We start from the raw sequence: 20,763 nt of genomic DNA, 5'->3' as shown, positions 1-20,763 counted from the left end.
ACACACACACACACACACACACACACACACACACAGAGGCTTTGGGATCCTCACACCCATGCTGCTGATCTGAGAGGAGTGATTGGTTTTTCAGCCATTAGAATGCAGCGATATTAATCACTCTCTGCTTATGATATCACTGTTCAGTGAACTGCCTTTCCACCACAGTTAGATTGCAATCACTAAACAGTCAGTCCCAGCTAATCGGGGTCATCTATCAACACATACACACACACACACGCAGATGGCGCCGGTGGGGATGGCTGCCGTTTTATGGGCTCTTAACAAACCGTGCTATTTTTGTTAGTTTTTTCGCATTGGTTGTATCTTATTTTGTACATAATGTTGCTGCTTCAGTCTCTTATGACCGAAAAGAGCTTTGAGACATTAGAACAGCAATTATTCACCTTGAACTGGACAAAGAGTCTGCCGAGAGGGATTTACTCCAGACACCCGAACAAGCCCTCTTCCGCAGGACAAAGAGACAGAGGTTTCACGGAAGGAGATCAGGGTGCCTTGTGAGGATCCAGCGACGGGTGGCTAATCTGCGGAAGAGGGACAATTAAAACTGTAATATCTTGTTTCACCGAATAACATACATCTCGGGGGTTATACACTGTATCGACAGGATAGAACACTAGCCTCTGGTAAGACAAGGGGTGGAGGTCTACGTATATTTGTAAACAACAGCTGGTGCACGATATCTAAGGAAGTCTCGAGGTCATGCTCGCCTGAGGTAGAGTATCTCATGATAATCTGTAGACCACAACATCTTCCTAGAGAGTTTTCATCTATATTATTCGTAGCTGTCTACAATGAGCTGTATATGGCCATGAGCAAACAGAAAAATGCTCATCCAGAGGCAGTGCTCCTAGTGGCCGGGGACTTTAATGCAGGGAAACTTAAATCTGTTTGACCTAATTTCTACCAGCACGTTAAATGTGCAACCAGAGGGGAAAAAACTCTAGACCATATTTTCTCCACACACAGAGACGCATACAAAGCTCTCCCTCACCCTCCATTTGGCAAATCTAACCATAATTCTATCCTCCTGATTCCTGCTTACAAGCAAAAATTAAATCAGGAAGCACCAGTGACTCGGTCAATAAAAAAGAAGCAGATGCTAAGCTACAGGATTGTTTTGCTAGCATAGACTGGAATATGTTCCGGGATTCTTCCGATGGCATTGAGGAGTACACCACATCAGTCACTGTTTTCATCAATAAGTGCATCGGTGATATTGTCCCCACAGTGACTGTACGTACATACCCCAACCAGAAGCCATGGATTACAGGCAACATGCGCACTGAGCTAAAGGGTAGAGCTGCTGCTTTCAAGGAGCGGGATTCTAACCAGGAAGCTTATAAGAAATCCTGCTATTCTCTCTGACAAACCCTCAATCAGGCAAAGCATCAATACAGGACTTAGATCTAATTGTACTACACCGGCTGAAGCTCTGGAATCAAAGGGAATCACAGCCGAGAGCTGCCCAGTGACACAAGCCTACCAGACAAGCTAAATTACTTCTATGCTCGCTTCGAGGCAAGTAGCACTGAAACATGCATGAGAGCATCAGCTGTTCTAGATGACTGTGTGATCACGCTCTCCGTAGCCAATGTGAGTAAGACCTTTAAACAGGTGAACATTCACAAGGCCGCAGGGCCAGATGGATTACCAGGACGTGTACTCTGATCATGCGCTGACCAACTGGCAGGTGTCTTCATTGACATTTTGAACCTCTCCCTGTCTGAGTCTGTAATACCAACATGTTTCAAGCAGACCACCGTTGTCCCTGTGTCCTAAGGTAACCTGCCTAAATGACTACCGACCCTTAGCACTCACGTCTGTAGCCATGAAGTGCTTTGAAAGGCTGGTCAAGGCTCACATCAACACCATTATACCAGAAACCCTAGACACAGTCCAATTTGTATACCGCCCCAACAGATTGTCCCAACAGATCCACAGATTTTATATTGTCTTTTGCACTCCGCACCTCCCTTTCCCACCTGGACAAAAGGAACACTTATTTGAGAATGCTATTCATTTACTACAGCTCAGATTTCAACACCATTGTGCCCTCAATGCTCATCACTAAGCTAAGGACCCAGGGACCAAACACCTCCCTCTGCAACTGGATCTTGGACTTCCTAACAGGCTGCCCCATGGTGGTAAGGTTATGTAACAACACATACGCCATGCTGATCCTCAACACGGGGGCCCCTCGGGGGTGCATGCTCAATCCCCTCCTGTACTCCCTGTTCACTCAGGACTGCATGGCTAGGCACGACTCCAACACCATCATTAAGTTTGCCGATGACACAACAGGGATAGGCCTGATCATCGACATGATGAGACAGCCTACAGGGAGGATGTCAGAGATATGACCGTGTGATGCAAGGACAACATACTCTCCCTCAACGTGATCAAGACAAAGGAGATGAGTGTGGACTACAGGAAGGACTGAGGAGGACTGAGCAGGCCCCCATTTTCATCGACGGGGCTGTAGTGGAGCAGGTAAAGAGCTTTAAATTCCTTGGTGTCCACATCACCAACAAACTAACATTTACATTACATTTAGCAAGTCATTTAGCAGACGCTCTTATCCAGAGCGACTTACAAATTGGTGCATTCACCTTATGACATGGTCCAAGCACACCAAGACAGTCCTGAAGAGTGCACAACAAAACCTATTCCCACTCAGGAGACTGAAAAGATTTGGCATGGGTCCTCAGACCCCCAAAAGTTTCTACAGCTTGAATCACTACCTAGTATGGCAACTGATCGGCCTCGAACACATTGACTCTGTACCAGTACCCCCTGTATATTGCCTCACTACTGTTATTTTACTGCTGCTCTTTAATATTTTTTTTATTTTTATTTTCTTATAACTGCATTGTTGGTTAAGGGCTTGTAAGTAAGCATTTCACTGTAAGGTCTACACCTGTAAGGTCGACACATAAAATTGTATTTTATTTTATTTGACACTTATCAATGGTGTGCATTTCGGTGTAAGAGGATTTAATGCGTCTCCGTCCTGGCCAGTTAGTATTCCATGTTAGGAATGGTGTGTTTGCGGGGACAGGGATACAGCTCAGAACACACGCGCACGCAGGCACGCACACACACACACACACATACACACACACAAACACGCACACACACACACATACACACATACACACATACACACGCACACACATACACACACGCACACGCACACACGCACACACACACACACACACACACACACACACACACACACACACACACACACACACACACACACACACACACACACACACGCACGCACGCACGCACGCACACACACACACACACACACACACACACATGCCTCTGTATCCCCTTCTTTTCCAACCCCCTCGCAAACTGTCCTCTTCATATTCCTCCATAAACCCTCTTCTACCCAGTGTCTGTAGTGAATGTCGTCCCTCGTCTAATGATCTGCTTTACATAATATTAACTCTACCTTCCCTCTGACACCCTGGAGACACTGGGCATGTCCCAAATGGCACCCTATTCCCTGTGTCGTGCAATACGTTTGACCGGGACCCGCTGCCTAGCTCACAACACTGGAGATAGAGGAACCACTGTAGCTATACAGGAGAATAACATGCTGTTTCACCCTACTGCTGCTAAGCTACTCTATTCTATTTCAATCCCATTCTCCTGCATTGTCACTTTTCGGGTATATGCTCCTAGTAAGATACTGTTTTATTGTAATCAGATACTTTATATTCCATTGACATTAAGCCCGGGCTCGTCATGTAGTCTCATGTGGATTGTCACATATAGCTGTATATTCTTACAGTAAGTGACAATGCTTGAGGGGAAGGTCTACAGGGATATAGTGCGTGTTAAAAGCAAATGTTTGTCCTTGTGTTTTTGTATTTTCACCTTGTGAATGTGTCTGAGGGATGAACAGTGAGTTGAGAATGATGTTGACAGTTTCTCAAATGCTTTTTTTGACTATGCATACACCTCTATCACTCACTTTCTATTTATTTCTTGGTCTCCTTTCCCGCTTCTCTCTTATTCCTTCCCTACAGTATATTCATCCCTCCCTCCCTCCCTCACCCCCTCCCTCCCTCATCTCCTCCCTCCCTCATCTCCTCCCTCCCTCCCTCACCCCCCCTCCCTCCCCCCGGGGAGTGATTAATGCTAGACTGCCTCAGCAGACATATCTGCTCTGTCAGGCTGAAGCCGGCGTTGTTAAGTCTTGGATCAACTAAGGACTTTCCACCGGGCCTTTCAGAACAGTAGGACCGTAGAAAAAGAAAAAGGAAAAGGTAGGGGTGAAAAGAGGCGTAAAATGATGGGAAACTTTAAACAATCCTAGATGTGTGTAGGCTAGGTCCTAATCTCACCGTTAGGTAGGAAAGGACAGACAGGAATTTTAGATCCTAGAAATACTCCCACACACAGACTAAGACACACACGCACACACACACACACACACACACACACACACACACACACACACACACACACACACACACACACACACACACACACACACACACACACACACACACACACACACACACACACACACACACACACACACACACACACACACACACACACATACACACACACACACACACACACACACACACACACACACACACACACACACACACACACACACACACACACACACACACACACACACACACACACACACACACACACACTTGACTCCTCATTGTCCGCTGGGGCAGGAGAACATCTGGCTGGCCGGGAACGATGCCGGAACGCTAGTTGAATGCCAGGAGAACACCAGAGGAACATACCAAGGAGGACGGAGCCACATTCCAGATTTGCTGACTGACCATGGAATGCTACTTTACCTTACAGTTTTACCTTCCTTCCTTCCATCTCTCTCATTCTCCTCTTTTTACCTTCAATGTTTTCTTTCTCTGCCTCTCCAGTTGTACTCCCTTTCACAGTCTCACGTGGCTCTGTCTACAGTCAACCTCTCTCTACAGTACTGTATGCCTCACATTTAAACCATTTTACCTTATCAATCTTTCCTCAATTACTTACAATTACTTGTCTCACTTGTCTTTTCTCCTGTTTCCACCCTCCCCCCCTCTCTCTCTCTCTCTCTTTCTCTGTCTCTGTCTATTTCTGATTCAAAACACCCATAGACTGAGATGTTTAGTCAGAAACCAGAGGTAATGAATGGGATGAAGAGAGAGAGAGAGAGAGAGAGAGAGAGAGAGAGAGAGAGAGAGAGAGAGAGAGAGAGAGAGAGAGAGAGAGAGGGAGGGAGTGTGGGAGTGTGGTTTCATCCCCAGATGGTCTGCCTTCCTTGAGTGCTGTCTCACCTACACCGTTCTCCCTCTATGTCAACACAACCACACCCTGATGTAAAACGGTCCTACCCGGGCGTCACACTAAAAGAAGCTAGCCGCTATTCTTAAATGCTAACCTCTGGATGTTTATCTAAGGAACACGACTAGTGTGTGAGTCCCAAATGGCACCCTATTCCCACTATAGTACACTAAGCTTCACATGTTTCTGGTTAAAAATAGTGCACTATGAAGAGAAAAGGAAGCAGTCTACCAATCCTTTGCCTCTGCACCTGGAAATAACATAATGAAGGAGTGTCTTACTCAGTCAATGTTAGAGGAAACAGGGGAGGGAGGAGGGTGGAGGGAGAAGGAGGAGGGAACCAGGGGAGAGGAGGATGGAGATAGAGGGAGAGAGAGATGGTGACAAATGAGAAAGAAGGAGGAAGAAGCATGTGCAAGTAGGGAGGAGTTGAGAGGAGGAGGAAGGGAGGGGTAGGAACAGAGAAGGAGTCCCCAGATGCAGGTTGAGCTAGTGTAGTTCAGAGCATGTGACCTGGGGTCAACTTGTGGTGATGACCTCTAAACTAGAGGAAGTGCTCTGTGTATTTCTGGAACTGTGACTAAAGCCTGCTATGGAGAGGGTCAGAGAGATGAAGAGACACATGGGATATGTCCCAAATGGCATCCTATTCCCTATATAGTGCACCTACTTACACCACTAATATTTATGGCCAATTCCACAGTAACAGAGTGATACTGAGACTCCAATTTTTTAAATTTAAAGTGTATGTCAAACAAAAACAAATGATTGTAAAGTTAAACAAACCATTTAACTCTATGCACGAGGACTACTTTTAACAGTAAAAAATGTCCACAGACATTTTTACAAAAACACATTTACTTGAAGAACAGTGCAGATGCAAAGTTTGGTAACAGAATGACGTCTCACAGGTTCACTACACCGCTCGCATCGCGTGCGAGCATTGGAAAATACATTTAGAAATATATGTTATTCAATTATTGCACCCACACTGCTCGCACGCACCAACGAGCGTCTGTGTTGCCAAGGGCTAAAATAGAAGTCGGTTCTATTAGTGACACAGATCGCCTGCCTCTCCCATCTCCTCATTGGTTTATAGAAGCAGGCACCCACGTGCCATCTCCTCATTGGTGATACCCACGTGGGTGACTGAACGACGAACGAGGTCAGTGGCGGTAATGCACCTAAATTTATGAAAGTTCCCAATCGCAATATAAAGTCAAGAGAAGAAAAGGCCTGGAAGGAAGAGAGATGACTAGAAATTATTCGGTTGACCGTTTTATGTGTGGATTAATTGGCGGAGTAGAGGACCTTGTGCATTTCAGGTAAAGTAACAACTCAATGTTTATATCCCAGGACAAATTAGCTAGCAACAGCAAGCTAGCTAAATAGGACAAATAGGCTAGCAAGTGCAAGATAACTAGCTAAATTGCCATAAATGTTTAATGCTTTTCGACCTGTCCCCAAATTAATATACTTGTTCAGAGTTTGTTTTGATATTTTAAACTGTGTGTCGTGATCTCGTTTGGTGTGGGGGGACAAAATCAATTTATGCACAATGGAGCACAATGGGTCACACGCTCTGGCGGTTTGGGTTCTGTGTCAGTCATCTCAGTCTCAGCATCACTGTTATCGTGGAATTCCTCTCATGTTCCACCCAGGCTGCTTTATCCTCACTCCCCTCTCTTCTGTGTCTTCACTTTCTTCTCTATTTTGTCTTTTAGTTTTTAGGGGAGGGTGATGCAGTAAGCCATTTTTGGACTAGACTAGGTCCTGATATGTTCCTCACTTACGTCCTGATAACGTACAAGGAACTAGGCAAGGGTCCACCAGAGAATGTTCCCTTGGGACCATCATGTGACGTCCTCTTGACCATATTGAAAGGTCCTCTTGTGCTCATTGAATGTCCCATTGATAACATCCTATCTGAACCAAATAGGAACTTTTTCGTAGCATTCACTAATGGACATCAAAATACCTTATTATAACATTATATTGCGACCAAACCGTCCTCTTATGGTCCTGAGGTTAACGTCATATTTTAATGTTTGTAGAACATTCTCAGAACGTCAGTGGGATAACATTTTGCCAAAACCCTTAAAGGGAGCTTGTGGGAACATCGCCTAATGTCCTAAGGACATCCTCTGGTTTCTGGGTCCCTGTGTGTGTGTGTGTGTGTGGGTTGTGTGTGTGTGTATGATTGCGTGCGTGCGTACGTGTACCCTGTGAGTGTGTGTACGTGCCTCTGTGTGTGTGTGTGTGTGTGTGTGTGTGTGTGTGTGTGTGTGTGTGTGTGTGTGTGTGTGTGTGTGTGTGTGTGTGTGTGTGTGTGTGTGTGTGTGTGTGTGTGTGTGTGTGTGTGTGTGTGTGTGTGTGTGTGTGTGTGTGTGTGTGTGTGTGTGTGTGTGTGTGTGTTTGTGTGTTTGTGTGTGTACGTGAGCTCCTGTGTCTGTGTCCTGGAGCGTCGGCCTGTGTTAAGAGACCACTCTGTGTAATGAGTGGGACAGGGTGACAGGGCCAGGGTTGCATCACTAAGTCCCCCAGGGCCTAAATCACAGTGACATCTGCCACCAGAACCAAACCTGAGGTCAGCACAGCACAGGACTGCAGAGGGAACAGACCGGGGAGCACAATACCATGCTCCAATGGAGCCACTGTACTGTAGACCTGGAGAGTGTGTGTGTGTGTGTGTGTGTGTGTGTGTGTGTGTGTGTGTGTGTGTGTGTGTGTGTGTGTGTGTGTGTGTGTGTGTGTGTGTGTGTGTGTGTGTGTGTGTGTGTGTGTGTGTGTGTGTGTGTGTGTGTGTGTGTGTGTCGCGCGCGAGGTTGTGTTTATGTTTGATAATTCCTGCTTGCCATGTGTTATAAGTAAAGGCTTTATTATATGCCTAGTCCTCATCCTCCTCTAGCATATCCCAGATTTACTTAATTTGGCGAACTCTTCTCCCTGCTGGAAATTAAGCAAACAATTTAATTAACTTAATTAATCTGTTTTAATACTTAACATTAATTACTTCTCTCTTTCTTTGCACCCTCTCTCTCTATCCCCCCTTTCTATCTCTCCCTGCTCTCTCTCTCTCTCTCTCTCTCTCTCTCTCTCTCTCTCTCTCTCTCTCTCTCTCTCTCTCTCTCTCTCTATCCCCCCTTTCTGTCTCTCCCTGCTCTCTCCCTCTCTCTCTCTCTCTCTCTCTCTCTCTCTCTCTCTCTCTCTCTCTCTCTCTCTCTCTCTCTCTCTCTCTCTCTCTCTCTCTCTCTCTCTCTCTCTCTCTCTCTCTCGTGAGCTTGGCTGTCGTGAGTATATCTTCTCACAACACTATATGGTTGTAAATGTCCAGTAAGGGCAGAGATCGAGAACCGTGTCAGTATCCACAAAGAGTCTCAGAGTAGCCTTTTAGCTCATAATGAATAACATTATATGAACAGATCCTAAATCAGCACTCCTACTTTGAGACCGGCCCAGATCAACCAGATAGTGGTCTTAGCTGAGGGGGGGGGGGTGGTATGGTAGAGCATGGCGGTATCTCTTTGATCTGTGGACACAGTATCCTCCGTAACACCCCCTACTGTTCTACTGTTCTACTGTTACTCCTGTCCAGGACACTTAGACTCCTCTCACGTTTCAAACTACTCACAGTACAAGGGCTTTATATAGTCCCAGTATGTCCATAAAAACAGAGACTGCATCCCAAATGGCATCCCATTCCTTACATAGTGCACTAATTTTTGACCAGAACCTTATTGGCCTTGGTAAAAATGAGTGCACTATATAGGGAATATGGTGCCATTTGGGATGCAGGCAGAGCCTCCTCACTTGTAAGAGAAACTCTTGGTTGTGTCGGCCATATTTAGAGCTCTGAGATGATGACTCCAAGGCCTCAGGAGGGCTGTGGTTTGTGTCAGGGTTTCAATGACCAGAAAGGCAATAATAGCCTACAGTTTTAGAGTGCTACGTTTAGTGTGTGTGTGTGTGTGTGTGTGTGTGTGTGTGTGTGTGTGTGTGTGTGTGTGTGTGTGTGTGTGTGTGTGTGTGTGTGTGTGTGTGTGTGTGTGTGTGTGTGTGTGTGTGTGTGTGTGTGTGTGTGTGTGTGTGTGTGTGTGTGTGTGTGTGTGTGTGTGTGTGTGTGTGTGTGTTTCCAAAGGTAGCTTTAAGGCAAGACAGATAGAAATAGAAGTGTATGGTTTAGATAAATCCTACTTGTTATAGTGGGTGTTTTCATGCTTTCCTCTGCTTTTTATGTATTTTCCATTCCATTCCATTGACTGTGATATAGTGACTGTAATAAATAGCTGGTGTGGGTAAGATAGAGACAGTGCACACTATCAGGAAAGGGATTTTCCCAGTAGTGTTCTCTAACCTTAAATGGTTATCTTTCATCATTTTTCCCAACATTTCTCTAAATCGCTCTTTGTTCATTTCAAATCAAATCACATTTTATTAGTCACATGCACCGAATACAACAGGTGTAGACCCCACAGTGAAATGCTTACTTATAAGCCCCTAACCAACAATGCAGTTAAAAAAATACGAATAAGAGTAAGAAATAACAGTAATAAGTAGTTAAAGAGCAGCCGTAAAATAACAATAGCGAGACTATATACAGGGGGGTACCGGTACAGAGTCAATTTGCGGGAACACTTAGTTGAGGTAATTGAGGTAATATGTACATGTAGGTAGAGTTATTAAAATGACTATGCATAAATAATAACCGAGAGTAGCAGTGTGATGTAAAATGGGGGTTGGGGGGGCAATTGATTAGATGTTCAGGAGTCTTATGGCTTGGGGGTAGAAGCTGTTTAGAAGTCTTTTGGACTTAGACATGGCGCTCCGGTACCGCTTGCCTTGCGGTAGCAGAGAGAACAGTCTATGACTAGGGTGGCTGGAGTCTTTGACAATTTTTAGGGCCTTCCTCTGACACCACCTGGTATAGAGGAGAGCTCCTGGATGGCAGGAAGCTTGGCCCCAGTGATGTACTGGGCCATATGCGCTACCCTCTGTAGTGCCTTGCTATTGACATACCAGGCAGTGATGCATCCAGTCAGGATGCTCTCAATGAAGCAGCTGTAGAACCTTTCGTGGACCTGAGGACCCATGGCAAATCTTTTCGTTCATGGTTATATTTTTCTGTTTGTTCATGGTTTTGGTTTCAGGTATAGTTTTGTTATCTGATATTGAGAAGAAGGGAGACTATTCCAGACAGTTATGGGCTGTCAGTGTCCAATAAACTCCCATAATCCTCCACTGTTCCATACTTTCCTCCTTGTTCCTGTTTCCTTGTTCCTGTTTCTGAAAGAACATGAGGCTCTCTCTCTGGAATCTCTGGAGACTCTTTGATGTTTTATTCACTCTTCTTTTAGACTGGAGTTGTCCAGTTCTCTCTCTCCCTCCCTCCTCCCTCTCTCTGATCGATCCGACCATGTCTCCCATTCCCACATGTCATCTTTTTCTTTGACACGGCTCTCCTCTCCTGTCTGCTTGGTATTCCGGAGCGGGAAGCCGTGCACCAGCACAGATCCATCAGCTCCGATCGTAATGCCGCACCACGGCTCAGAGAGAACCGGGGGGGGGTGAGCAGAGGAGAGAGAGGGAGAGGGAGAGGGAGAGAGAGAGAGAGAGAGAGAGAGAGAGAGAGAGAGAGAGAGAGAGAGAGAGAGAGAGAGAGAGAGAGAGAGAGAGAGAGAGAGAGAAAGGGCAGGTCACTGGCTCGTCGACATCCTTCTGGGACCAAAGCCTCAGACTGACAGGGAGAAAGCGAGAGAGAGAGAAAAGTGAAAGGAAGAATAAGGCTTATCTTTTGCTGTATAGAATAGAAGTCCAATGCCTTCACGTTCGTTGTCGTGTTACCCAGTATCTATACCTCTGATGTATTGATACAACTATAACACACATCTTGGAGTAGGCGAACTGTGTGCAGGCTTCTGTAGCTCAGTTGGTAGAGCATGGTGCTGCAGGGTAGTGGGTTCTCCCGGGACCACCCATTAGAATGTATTGACTGTAAGTCCTTTGTTTCAGATGATTCCCTGTTTCAGATGTATAAACACCTCAGCTACTGACGGATCATAATCATACTGCTGATTTACTGACATTATCCAGCACCGGAGTTATCCTGCATTAGTTTCATTCTCCCCTGCAGTAACTGTAATGTCAGATAATGATGTAATTATAGGAATTAACCATGACAGGCTTGGGTTGAATCTGAAATTACACTCTATTTCCCTTTTGGTCGAAGCCACGTATCACATAGGACTCTGGCCAAAATGGGAATTTAAACCTATATTAACCCAAAGCTATATGGGGTGGTATGCCCAGTAGTCCAGGGCCTGTATTCACAAAGAATCCCAGTGTATGAGTGCTGATCTTAATGAATAAGATTATATGGATGGGTGGGGACCTGATACTAGATCAGCACTCCTACCCTGAGACACTATGAGGATACAGGCCCAAAGGTGTACAGCACTATTGTGTACAGTGGAGAGTCAATAGGAGTTAAGGTAGCTGTGAAACACTGCTGAACAAGGAACGACCCGAGCAGACCTTAAAGCTCTGTAGTGGTGTTTCTGAGTCAGCTTGCTCCAGTGCAGCTCTCAGTCTAAACCAGTGAAATAACATCATCACACTTAGTGCTGCATCGCAATCCAGTGGAAACTTTCCCCAGCTCTTTGCCGAGCAAAAATGTCTCTATTTTCTTTCTCCCCCACTTCACACTCGTCCGTTAGGATCATTCACCATCCCTTCTTCAACCTGTCAGAGGGAAGAGGGAGAGTGGCAGCAAGTGTATCAGGCATATCGGTGTTTGTGTCTCTCTTTTTCTCCTTTTCTTTTCTTTCTTTTCCCTCTAAAGCCCCAGAATCCTCCTCTTCAGTTCTCCCCCTTGGTTTTGCTCCTCGGCAGTCGGTTGCCGTGGTAATTACCAGTTGTCTAAACAGACAGATGGAATTACAGAGAGTGACAGGCAATTTTGCAAGCGCCTGTTTTCTCACTGTGTGTGTGCGTGTGTGCGTGATTGCGTGCGTGATTGCGTGCGTGCGTGCGTGTGTGTGTGTGTGTGTGTGTGTGTGTGTGTGTGTGTGTGTGTGTGTGTGTGTGTGTGTGTGTGTGTGTGTGTGTGTGTGTGTGTGTGTGTGTGTGTGTGTGGGTGGGGGTGGGTGTCAGAATGGGGAGCAGGTTAGGGGGAATTTGCTGACAGGGAATATTAGAGCAGGATTTCGACCTGGACAAACTTATTTCCTGCTACGGTGGCTCTGATACCATGTGTCATTCTCTGTCTCTCTCCCTCTCCCTCTCCCTCTCTCTCTCTCTCTCTCTCTCTCTCTCTCTCTCTCTCTCTCTCTCTCTCTCTCCCTCTCCCTCTCTCTCTCTCTCTATCTATCTCGCCAGTGTTAATTTCAACAATAACTAACTGATGAGCCAGGACACTTCAATTGTAACAAACGTAGACGAGAAACAATATTGTTACTCTTGCTTTCTTGTAGGTTATTTTTGCTTTGATCGCATCAGAAGCAAAATGTTGTGTTGCCGCACTCGCAGAGGGCGAGTGCAGTTATTTTTTTCCAATGGGACATTTTAATGCTATTTGCTATTTCCTGAATATTGCAGTAATTTTTCTGGAATGGTTGGAAAGGGCAGATTCTCCATTTGTTAAGGGAATTACTGTTATTTACCACCATCCCAAGGTTATGATGGGGAGAAAAAAGCTGTATTCCTAAATTGTTTAACCTGTAGCCAAGCCACTATAATGTGACTAAGACTAAAAGGCATTTTAATCATAAAACTGAATTTATAATTGATGCCAAAAATTAACACTGTCTCCATCTCCATCTCTCTCTTCAATTATTGTGCGGCTGTGGCCTATCCCCTGCTCCCCACACCCAGGGGAGGAGAAGAGAGGTTTTAGCCAGTTACATGGATTTAATAGGCTTTTAGCTGGGGGAAAGTTTTCAAGAAAATGGGATGAGTGGGCGAGATCCCAAACCGGGCTTAATATGTTTTTATGTCCTTATTATTATGCATTGTACTAAAATAGAATATCTGACAAACTCTCCCTACTTCTCTCTCTCGTGCTCTCTCCCAGGCTGGTATGATCAGGACAGAAGAGGAGGAGTTCTTCATCGAGCCGGTGGAGAGGGGGAATGGAGTGATGGGGGAGGAGGAGGGAGGAGGAGGGCGTCAACACATCGTCTACCGATCCTCCTCTGTGAAGAAAATGCCCGTCAGCGGCCTCGCGGCAGACTACCACTCTAGAGGTCTGTGATTGGTTACTTACTTACTGCTTTCCAATATGTCATATACCTACTGTATACTCAACCACATACTCAACCACAGACTAGCACTTCAAAACTGGGTTTGTACAGTACATGGTTGTGTTTATGTGTGCGCTTGTATGGATTCTGTGTGCAAATGACAGGGCAATGTAATTCTCAGCGATGTGTGGTTCATGTTGGGGTGTTAGGAAATGTGAAATTCCAGTTTTCACAAGCTCCTTTGTTGCAGTTTATTAAACAGTGTCTATTTCTGCTATTCAATGTATTGTAGGAAGATGAGACTGCAGTCATACCAATACTTTTATGTGTGAGATGGAGGCATGGATGTCACCAGGACCGGGCTTTCGGGGCTTTAGCCCTGAATGATTTTGGGTCAGCCCTGAATGATTTTGGGTCAGCCCTGAATGATTTTGGGGCAGCCCAGAATGACTTTGGGACAGCCCTGAATGATTTTGGGTCAGCCCTGAATGATTTTGGGTCAGCCCTGAATGATTTTGGGTCAGCCTTGAATGATTTTGGGTCAGCCCTGAATGATTTTGGGTCAGCCCTGAATGATTTTGGGACAGCCCTGAATGACTTTGGGTCAGCCCTGAATGATTTGCGCTGCTGCGATGGTTTCAAACATTTTTTGTCAACTGAATGCGCCCCAGTTGGTTTTACACTGCTGCTACTCGCTGTTTATTATCTATGCATAGTCACTTTACCCCTACCTACATTAACAAATGACCTTGACTAACCTGTACCCCCGCACATTGACTCGGTACTGGCACCCCATGTATATAGCCTAGTTATTGTTATTTGACTTTTTATAATTTTTTACTTTAGTTTATTTGGTAAATCTTTTCTTAATTCTTGAACTTCTGTGTTGGTTAAGGGCTTGTAAGTAAGCCTTTCACAGTAAAGTCTACACCTGTTGTATTCGGCACGTGACAAATAAAGTTTGATTTGGATTTGATTTGATTTAGCTAGGGCTGTGAAGATGCCAGCATTGCAATTTTTCTTCCTGTGGCAAGAAATGACAACATGATGCAGACCAAACTCATCGGTCCTTGAAAAACATGCTGGATATAAAATACTGTGTGCTATAGCTTGGACAATAAATTAAAGTGACTCTGGATGACAACATAATGATGTTTGTTTCCAACATTAGGGCTGTTTTCCTAAAGAAGTTAAATCCTCTTTGTGTTTTATTTCCTTTCCACGATACTAACATGTATCGTGATACTGGTATCGTCCCGACCCCTAGTTGGAGCTACTAGCAATTATGACCCCGTTCCAGAAAAGTAAGACTCTCATGAACACGTAGGCCCCTTTGTGTTTTCTGTTTCCCTCTACAATGCTCACCAGCCGCTTAGGAGACGAGAAGGGACTGTGACAAAACCACAATCGATATTAATGCAGATCTTTTCTACAAACATACAATTACTACCTGATGAGCGTCCCTGATGTTTTCCTGAACATTCCAATACTTTTCGGGTGCATTTCAGTCAGCTAGTCTACTGATGCAAATACACATTTTGACACCTTTCCCGTAGACTTTTCAAGAAATTAGATGTATTGTATTAGCCTTGTGAACATAAAAACTTGTTTTTTTGTGCTACAATGTTTAAAACATAAATTAGGCCTACAAACTTTCTCTAACATTATAGCTACAACCACTAGTGGTTAAACAGGAAAAATACAGTTGAAGTCAGAAGTTTACATACACCTTAGCCAAATACATTTAAACTCAGTTTTTCACAATTCCTGACATTTAATCCTAGTAAAAATTCCCTGTCTTAGGTCAGTTAGGATCACCACTTTATTTTAAGATTGTGAAATGTCAGAATAATAGTAGAGAGAATGATTTATTTAAGCTTTTATTTCTTTCATCACATTCCCAGTGGGTCAGAAGTTTACATACACTCAATTAGTATTTGGTAGCATTGCCTTGAAATTTTTTAACTTGGGTCAAATGTTTCGGGTAGCCTTCCACAAGCTTCCCACAATAAGTTGGGTGAATTTTGGCCCATTCCTCCTGACAGAGCTGGTGTAACTGAGTCAGGTTTGTAGGCCTCCTTGCTCGCACACTCTTTTTCAGTCCTGCCCACACATTTTCTATAGGATTGAGGTCCTCCAATACCTTGACTTTGTTGCCCTTAAGCCATTTTGCCACAACTTTGGAAGTATACTTGGGGTCATTGTCCATTTGGAAGACCCATTTGCGACCAAGCTTTAACTTCCCGACTGATATCTTGAGAGGTTGCTTCAAAATATCCACATAATTTTTCTCCCTCATGGTGCCATCTATTTTGTGAAGTGCACCAGTCCCTCCTGCAGCAAAGCACCCCCACAACATGATGCTGCCACCCCCGTGCTTCACGGTTGGGATGGTGTTATTCGGCTTGCAAGCCTCCCCCTTTTTCCTCCAAACATAACGATGGTCATTATGGCCAAACAGTTCTATTTTTGTCTCAGAGGACCGGAGGACAATTCTCCAAAAAGTACGATCTTTGTCCCCATGTGCAGTTGCAAACCGTAGTCTGGCTTTTTTATGGCGGATTTGGAGCAGTGGCTTCTTCTTCGATATAGGACTCGTTTTACTGTGGATATAGATATTTTTGTACCTGTTTCCTCCAGCATATTCACAAGATCCTTTGCTGTTGTTCTGGGATTGATTTGCACTTCTCGCACCAAAGTATGTTCATCTCTAGGAGACAGAATGCGTCTCCTTCCTGAGCGCTATGATGGCTGCGTGGTCCCATGGTGTTTATACTTGCGTACTATTGTTTGTACAGATGAACGTGGTACCTTCAGGCTTTTTGAAATTGCTCCCAAGGATGAACCAGACTTGTGGAGGTCTACAATTTTTTTCTGAGGTTTTGGCTGATTTCTTTTGATGATGTCAAGTTAAGCAAAGAGGCACTGAGTTTGAAGGTAGGCCTTGAAATACATCCACAGGTACACCTCCAATTGGCTCAGATTATGTCAATTAGCCTATCAGAAGCTTCTAAAGCCATGACATAATTTTATGTAATGACAAAAAGATGTCGACTAGTGTCTGTGTTCTTTTGCCCATATCTGTCTTTTCTTTTTATTTGCCAGTCTGAAATATGGCTTTTTCTTTGCAACACTGCCTAGAAGGCAAGCATCACGGAGTCTGTTGATGTTGAGACTGGTGTTTTGCGGGTACTATTTAATGAAACTGCCAGTGGAGGACTTGTGATGTGTCTGTTTCTCAAACTAGACACTCTAATGTACTTGTCCGCTTGCTCAGTTGTGCACCGGGGCCTCCCAATCCTCTTTCTATTCTGGTTAGCGCCAGTTTGCACTGTTCTGTGAAAGGAGTAGTACACAGCGTTGGGCCTCTGTATGGCTATGTAGATTGTCCATTAAAAAAATCTGCCGTTTCCAGCAACAATAGTCATTTATAACATTAACAATGTCTACACGGTATTTCTGATCAATTTGATGTGATTTTAAAGGACAATTCTTTTTGCTTGTCTTTCAAAAACAAGGACATTTCTAACTGAGCCCAAACATTTGAACGGTAGTGTATATATATTGTAACAGGCCTACCTACTGAATTAATAAAAAGAAGTGTTGATTATTTGGCTTTAGGGAGAGCACAGAGCATGGAATATTGTTTTAGCTGCCGATCAATTTAAAAATGTATGCCAAATTATATATTTGATCCTGTCTGTATGTACAGAAATAAATTAAATAATTGAAAATACTACACCAGAAAGCATTATTTAGCCACAGAGGTTCAATAGCTTCTTTCAAAAAATAGTTGTGTGATTGTGTGGGCTTCCGACAGTCAGGAAGCCCACAATTGGGCAGCACGCGCAGCAAATATCAAACAGCTGATTGTTGAGTTGTGGCTGTCAATGAACAGTAGGCAGCAGATAAAAGGCATTTTGCAATATTTCAAAATCAATTTGAACAAAGTTTCATTTAAGACAGGGTTGTTCATTTTTATTAGCCTTTAATTTCAGTCATTTCTGTGGTGTTAAAAAATATTATTCTAATGTCTCAAGTCATGTAAAATACTTTTCAAAGACCCGGAATGTTCTGAAACTCTGGTGACTCCCCTGGATGGAGGTCTTGGGCTTCTGTTCTGTGATAAGAGAAGCGGCTGTCCAATCACCATGATTGATTTGGCACCTTGAGGTCAAAATCCGTCATGATTGATGTATTGTAACAGGCACACAATGTGATTGTTAATTCAGTCTTATGCAGCAAAATTAGAAATTGTGTTTTGTACATTGGATAAAAGTAGAGACTCAGAGCTACAAAATGGTATATCATACACTGCATTTGAGGAAAATGGGAAAGTAATTCTGCTTTTAAAGTGATCAACTTGTAAACTCACTTTTGAGAAAATGGCCTTTGAATGTTTTGGTATCTAGTGAAGAGCTCTTCTTTGTCTACACCCATTCAGCATCGTTCACACCCTCTTAAGCCTTAGCCCCACCCATCTCGTTTTGCACTCGGAGCGCACACTTGACGCTCTGGCCGATGATTGGTTAACATGAAACCAGCCTAACCAGCTCTGCTGGCAACAATTTCATTATGCTTTTTTGCAGACGTTTACTGACACCGGCCATATTCAACTGGTGTTGTACACCTGTCGCTCAACCTTAGCTAATGAGCCAGCCAGTTAACGTTAGCTAGTTAACAACACTGTCATCTCAGATTTATGCTTTTGAACCATAGCTAAACAAGCATTTGTGTAAGAGTATTGATAGCTAGCATAGCATTAAGCCTAGCATTCAGCATGCAACATTTTCACAAAAACAAGAAAAGCATTAAAATAAAATAATTTACCTTTGAAGAACTTCAGATGTTTTCAATGAGGAGACTCTCAGTTAGATAGCAAATGTTCAGTTTTTCCAAAAATATTATTTGTGTAGGACAAATCGCTCTGTTTTGTTCATCACATTTGGCTACGAAAAAAACCTGTATCCAGGAGTGTAATTATCGCTGCAAGCTAATTAGCATAACGCAACGTTAACTATTCATGAAAATCGCAAAATAAATGAAATAAATATATTAGCTCTCAAGCTTAGCCTTTTGTTAACAACACTGTCATCTCAGATTTTCAAAATATGCTTTTGAACCATAGCTAAACAAGCATTTGTGTAAGAGTATTGATAGCTAGCATAGTATTAAGCCTAGCATTCAGCATGCAACATTTTCACAAAAACAAGAAAAGCATTAAAATAAAATCATTTACCTTTGAAGAACTTCAGATGTTTTCAATGAGGAGACTCTCAGTTAGATAGCAAATGTTCAGTTTTTCCAAAAATATTATTTGTGTAGGACAAATCGCTCCGTTTTGTTCATCACATTTGGGTAAGAAAACCCCCGAAAATTAAGTCATTACAACGCAAACTTTTTTCCAAATTAACTCCATAATATCGACAGAAACATGGCAAACGTTGTTTAGAATCAATCCTCAATGTGTTTTTCACATATCTATCGATGATAAATCATTCGTGGCAGTTGACTTTCTCCTCTGAAGAAAATGAAACACGCATGAAGCTGGAGATTACGCAATAATTTCGACGGAGGACACCGGGCGGACACCTGGTAAATGTAGTCTCTTATGGTCAATCTTCCAATGATATGCCTACAAATACGTCACAATGCTGCAGACACCTTGGGGAAACGACAGAAAGTGCAGGTTCATTCCTGGCGCATTCACAGCCATATAAGGAGACATTGGAACACAGGGCATTCAAAATCTGGACCATTTCCTGTATGAAATTTCATATTGGTTTCACCTGTAGCATTAGTTCTGGGGCACACACAGATAATATCTTTGCAGTTTTGGAAACGTCAGAGTTTTTTCTTTCCAAAGCTGTCAATTACATGCATAGTCGAGCATCTTTTCGTGACAAAATATCTTGTTTAAAACGGGAACGTTTTTTATCCAACATTTGTCTCTAACCAGAAAAGCAAATAGCTCTGGGTTACGAATAATAACGTCAGCTAGGGAGCCAGCGAGCTAATGTTAGCTAGCTAGCTAACAGTACAATTTATCTTAAGATATATAGCTAGCTAGTTAGGTAAACAATGAACCTAGCTATGTAAACAAGGAGTAAGTTCACACACGTAACGTTTGCTAACGAGCAAGTCGGATAACATGAGCTAGTTAAACAACAATGAACACAGTGCCAAATCATGTCGTTACTAACCTGCATGAATATGGCTTACTAGCTAACAGTACACTTTAGCTTGAAATGAAACTACTTTCTGTCAAAATTAGAAACATGTCAAATCTGAAAATGTAGATAGCTAACGCTAGACTATCTTATCTGTTTACATCATCATGCATGATGGATGTGTCTCCCTGTCAGGAATGCCATACCACGGTTGCCCTTAGTTTGAAGATGTAATCTGGAGAGAGGTGTTTTCTCCATCTCTTTAGCTATCATACTCTAATTCCACTGATTTCAAAACTTGATCTTCCAGAAAGTGGAGAACAACACTTAAGCAGCTCCACTCCACAATACATTAAAAAAAGCAATGTTCGACAAGATTACCAACACAGACTGATGAGCTCAAATAGACAGAAGCCCTCTATATGGCAGAACTCATCTCTCGGCATATCCAGCCCACTCATTATCTCAGCCAATTATGGCTAGTGGGAAGGTTGCTCACTTTTTCTGCGGCTTAACCAACAAGGCTTGTAATTTTACAATATTATACGTATTTACAGATTGCTTACAAGTGTGTTATTAAGGAACATGAAATGTCACGTTCGGGAAGGCATTTCTGCCCAAAAAATAATTTTGATTAAAAAAATATTTTTTTATGTTCCAACGGCTCTCCTGTGAAGTTGTCACTTGCGACATATGCCTAGTTTCCTGAATCGAGTCACAAATCCGATTTGGATATATTTGGCTGTTTTTCTGCATAACGTTTAGAAATGGTCTCTTTTCAGGTTTTGAAAATTTGACCGCTAAATGCTAACTCCCATTTGTATAAATGTGTATTTTATTTTTCAAGTCAGATAAGAACAAATTCTTATTTACAATGGCGGCCTACCCCAGCCAAACCCTCCAAAACCTCCCCTCACAACGCTGGGCCAATTGCGCGTCTCCTTATGGGATTCCTGATCACGGCCAGTTGTGATACAGCCCGGGGTCGAACCCGGGTC

General features: G+C 43.5%; 1 protein-coding gene across 2 annotated transcripts in view; it reads left to right on the top strand.

The window, feature by feature from the left end:
* The first annotated feature begins 13,464 nt into the window (after positions 1-13,464).
* The window catches only part of LOC123993252 (A disintegrin and metalloproteinase with thrombospondin motifs 2-like), a 143,150-nt gene continuing 135,851 nt past the window's right edge, over positions 13,465-20,763 (top strand). For both annotated transcript variants that reach the window (XM_046295184.1, XM_046295183.1), the window contains exon 1: positions 13,465-13,598. In XM_046295184.1, the coding sequence (XP_046151140.1) occupies positions 13,493-13,598 (106 nt within the window). In that variant the 5' untranslated portion in view covers positions 13,465-13,492. The remainder of the gene's footprint in view (positions 13,599-20,763) is intronic.

The sequence above is a fragment of the Oncorhynchus gorbuscha genome, linkage group LG13 (genome assembly GCF_021184085.1).
Source record: "Oncorhynchus gorbuscha isolate QuinsamMale2020 ecotype Even-year linkage group LG13, OgorEven_v1.0, whole genome shotgun sequence".
Taxonomy (NCBI): Eukaryota; Metazoa; Chordata; class Actinopteri; order Salmoniformes; family Salmonidae; genus Oncorhynchus; species Oncorhynchus gorbuscha.
This window is presented reverse-complemented; position numbering and strand designations above follow the sequence as displayed.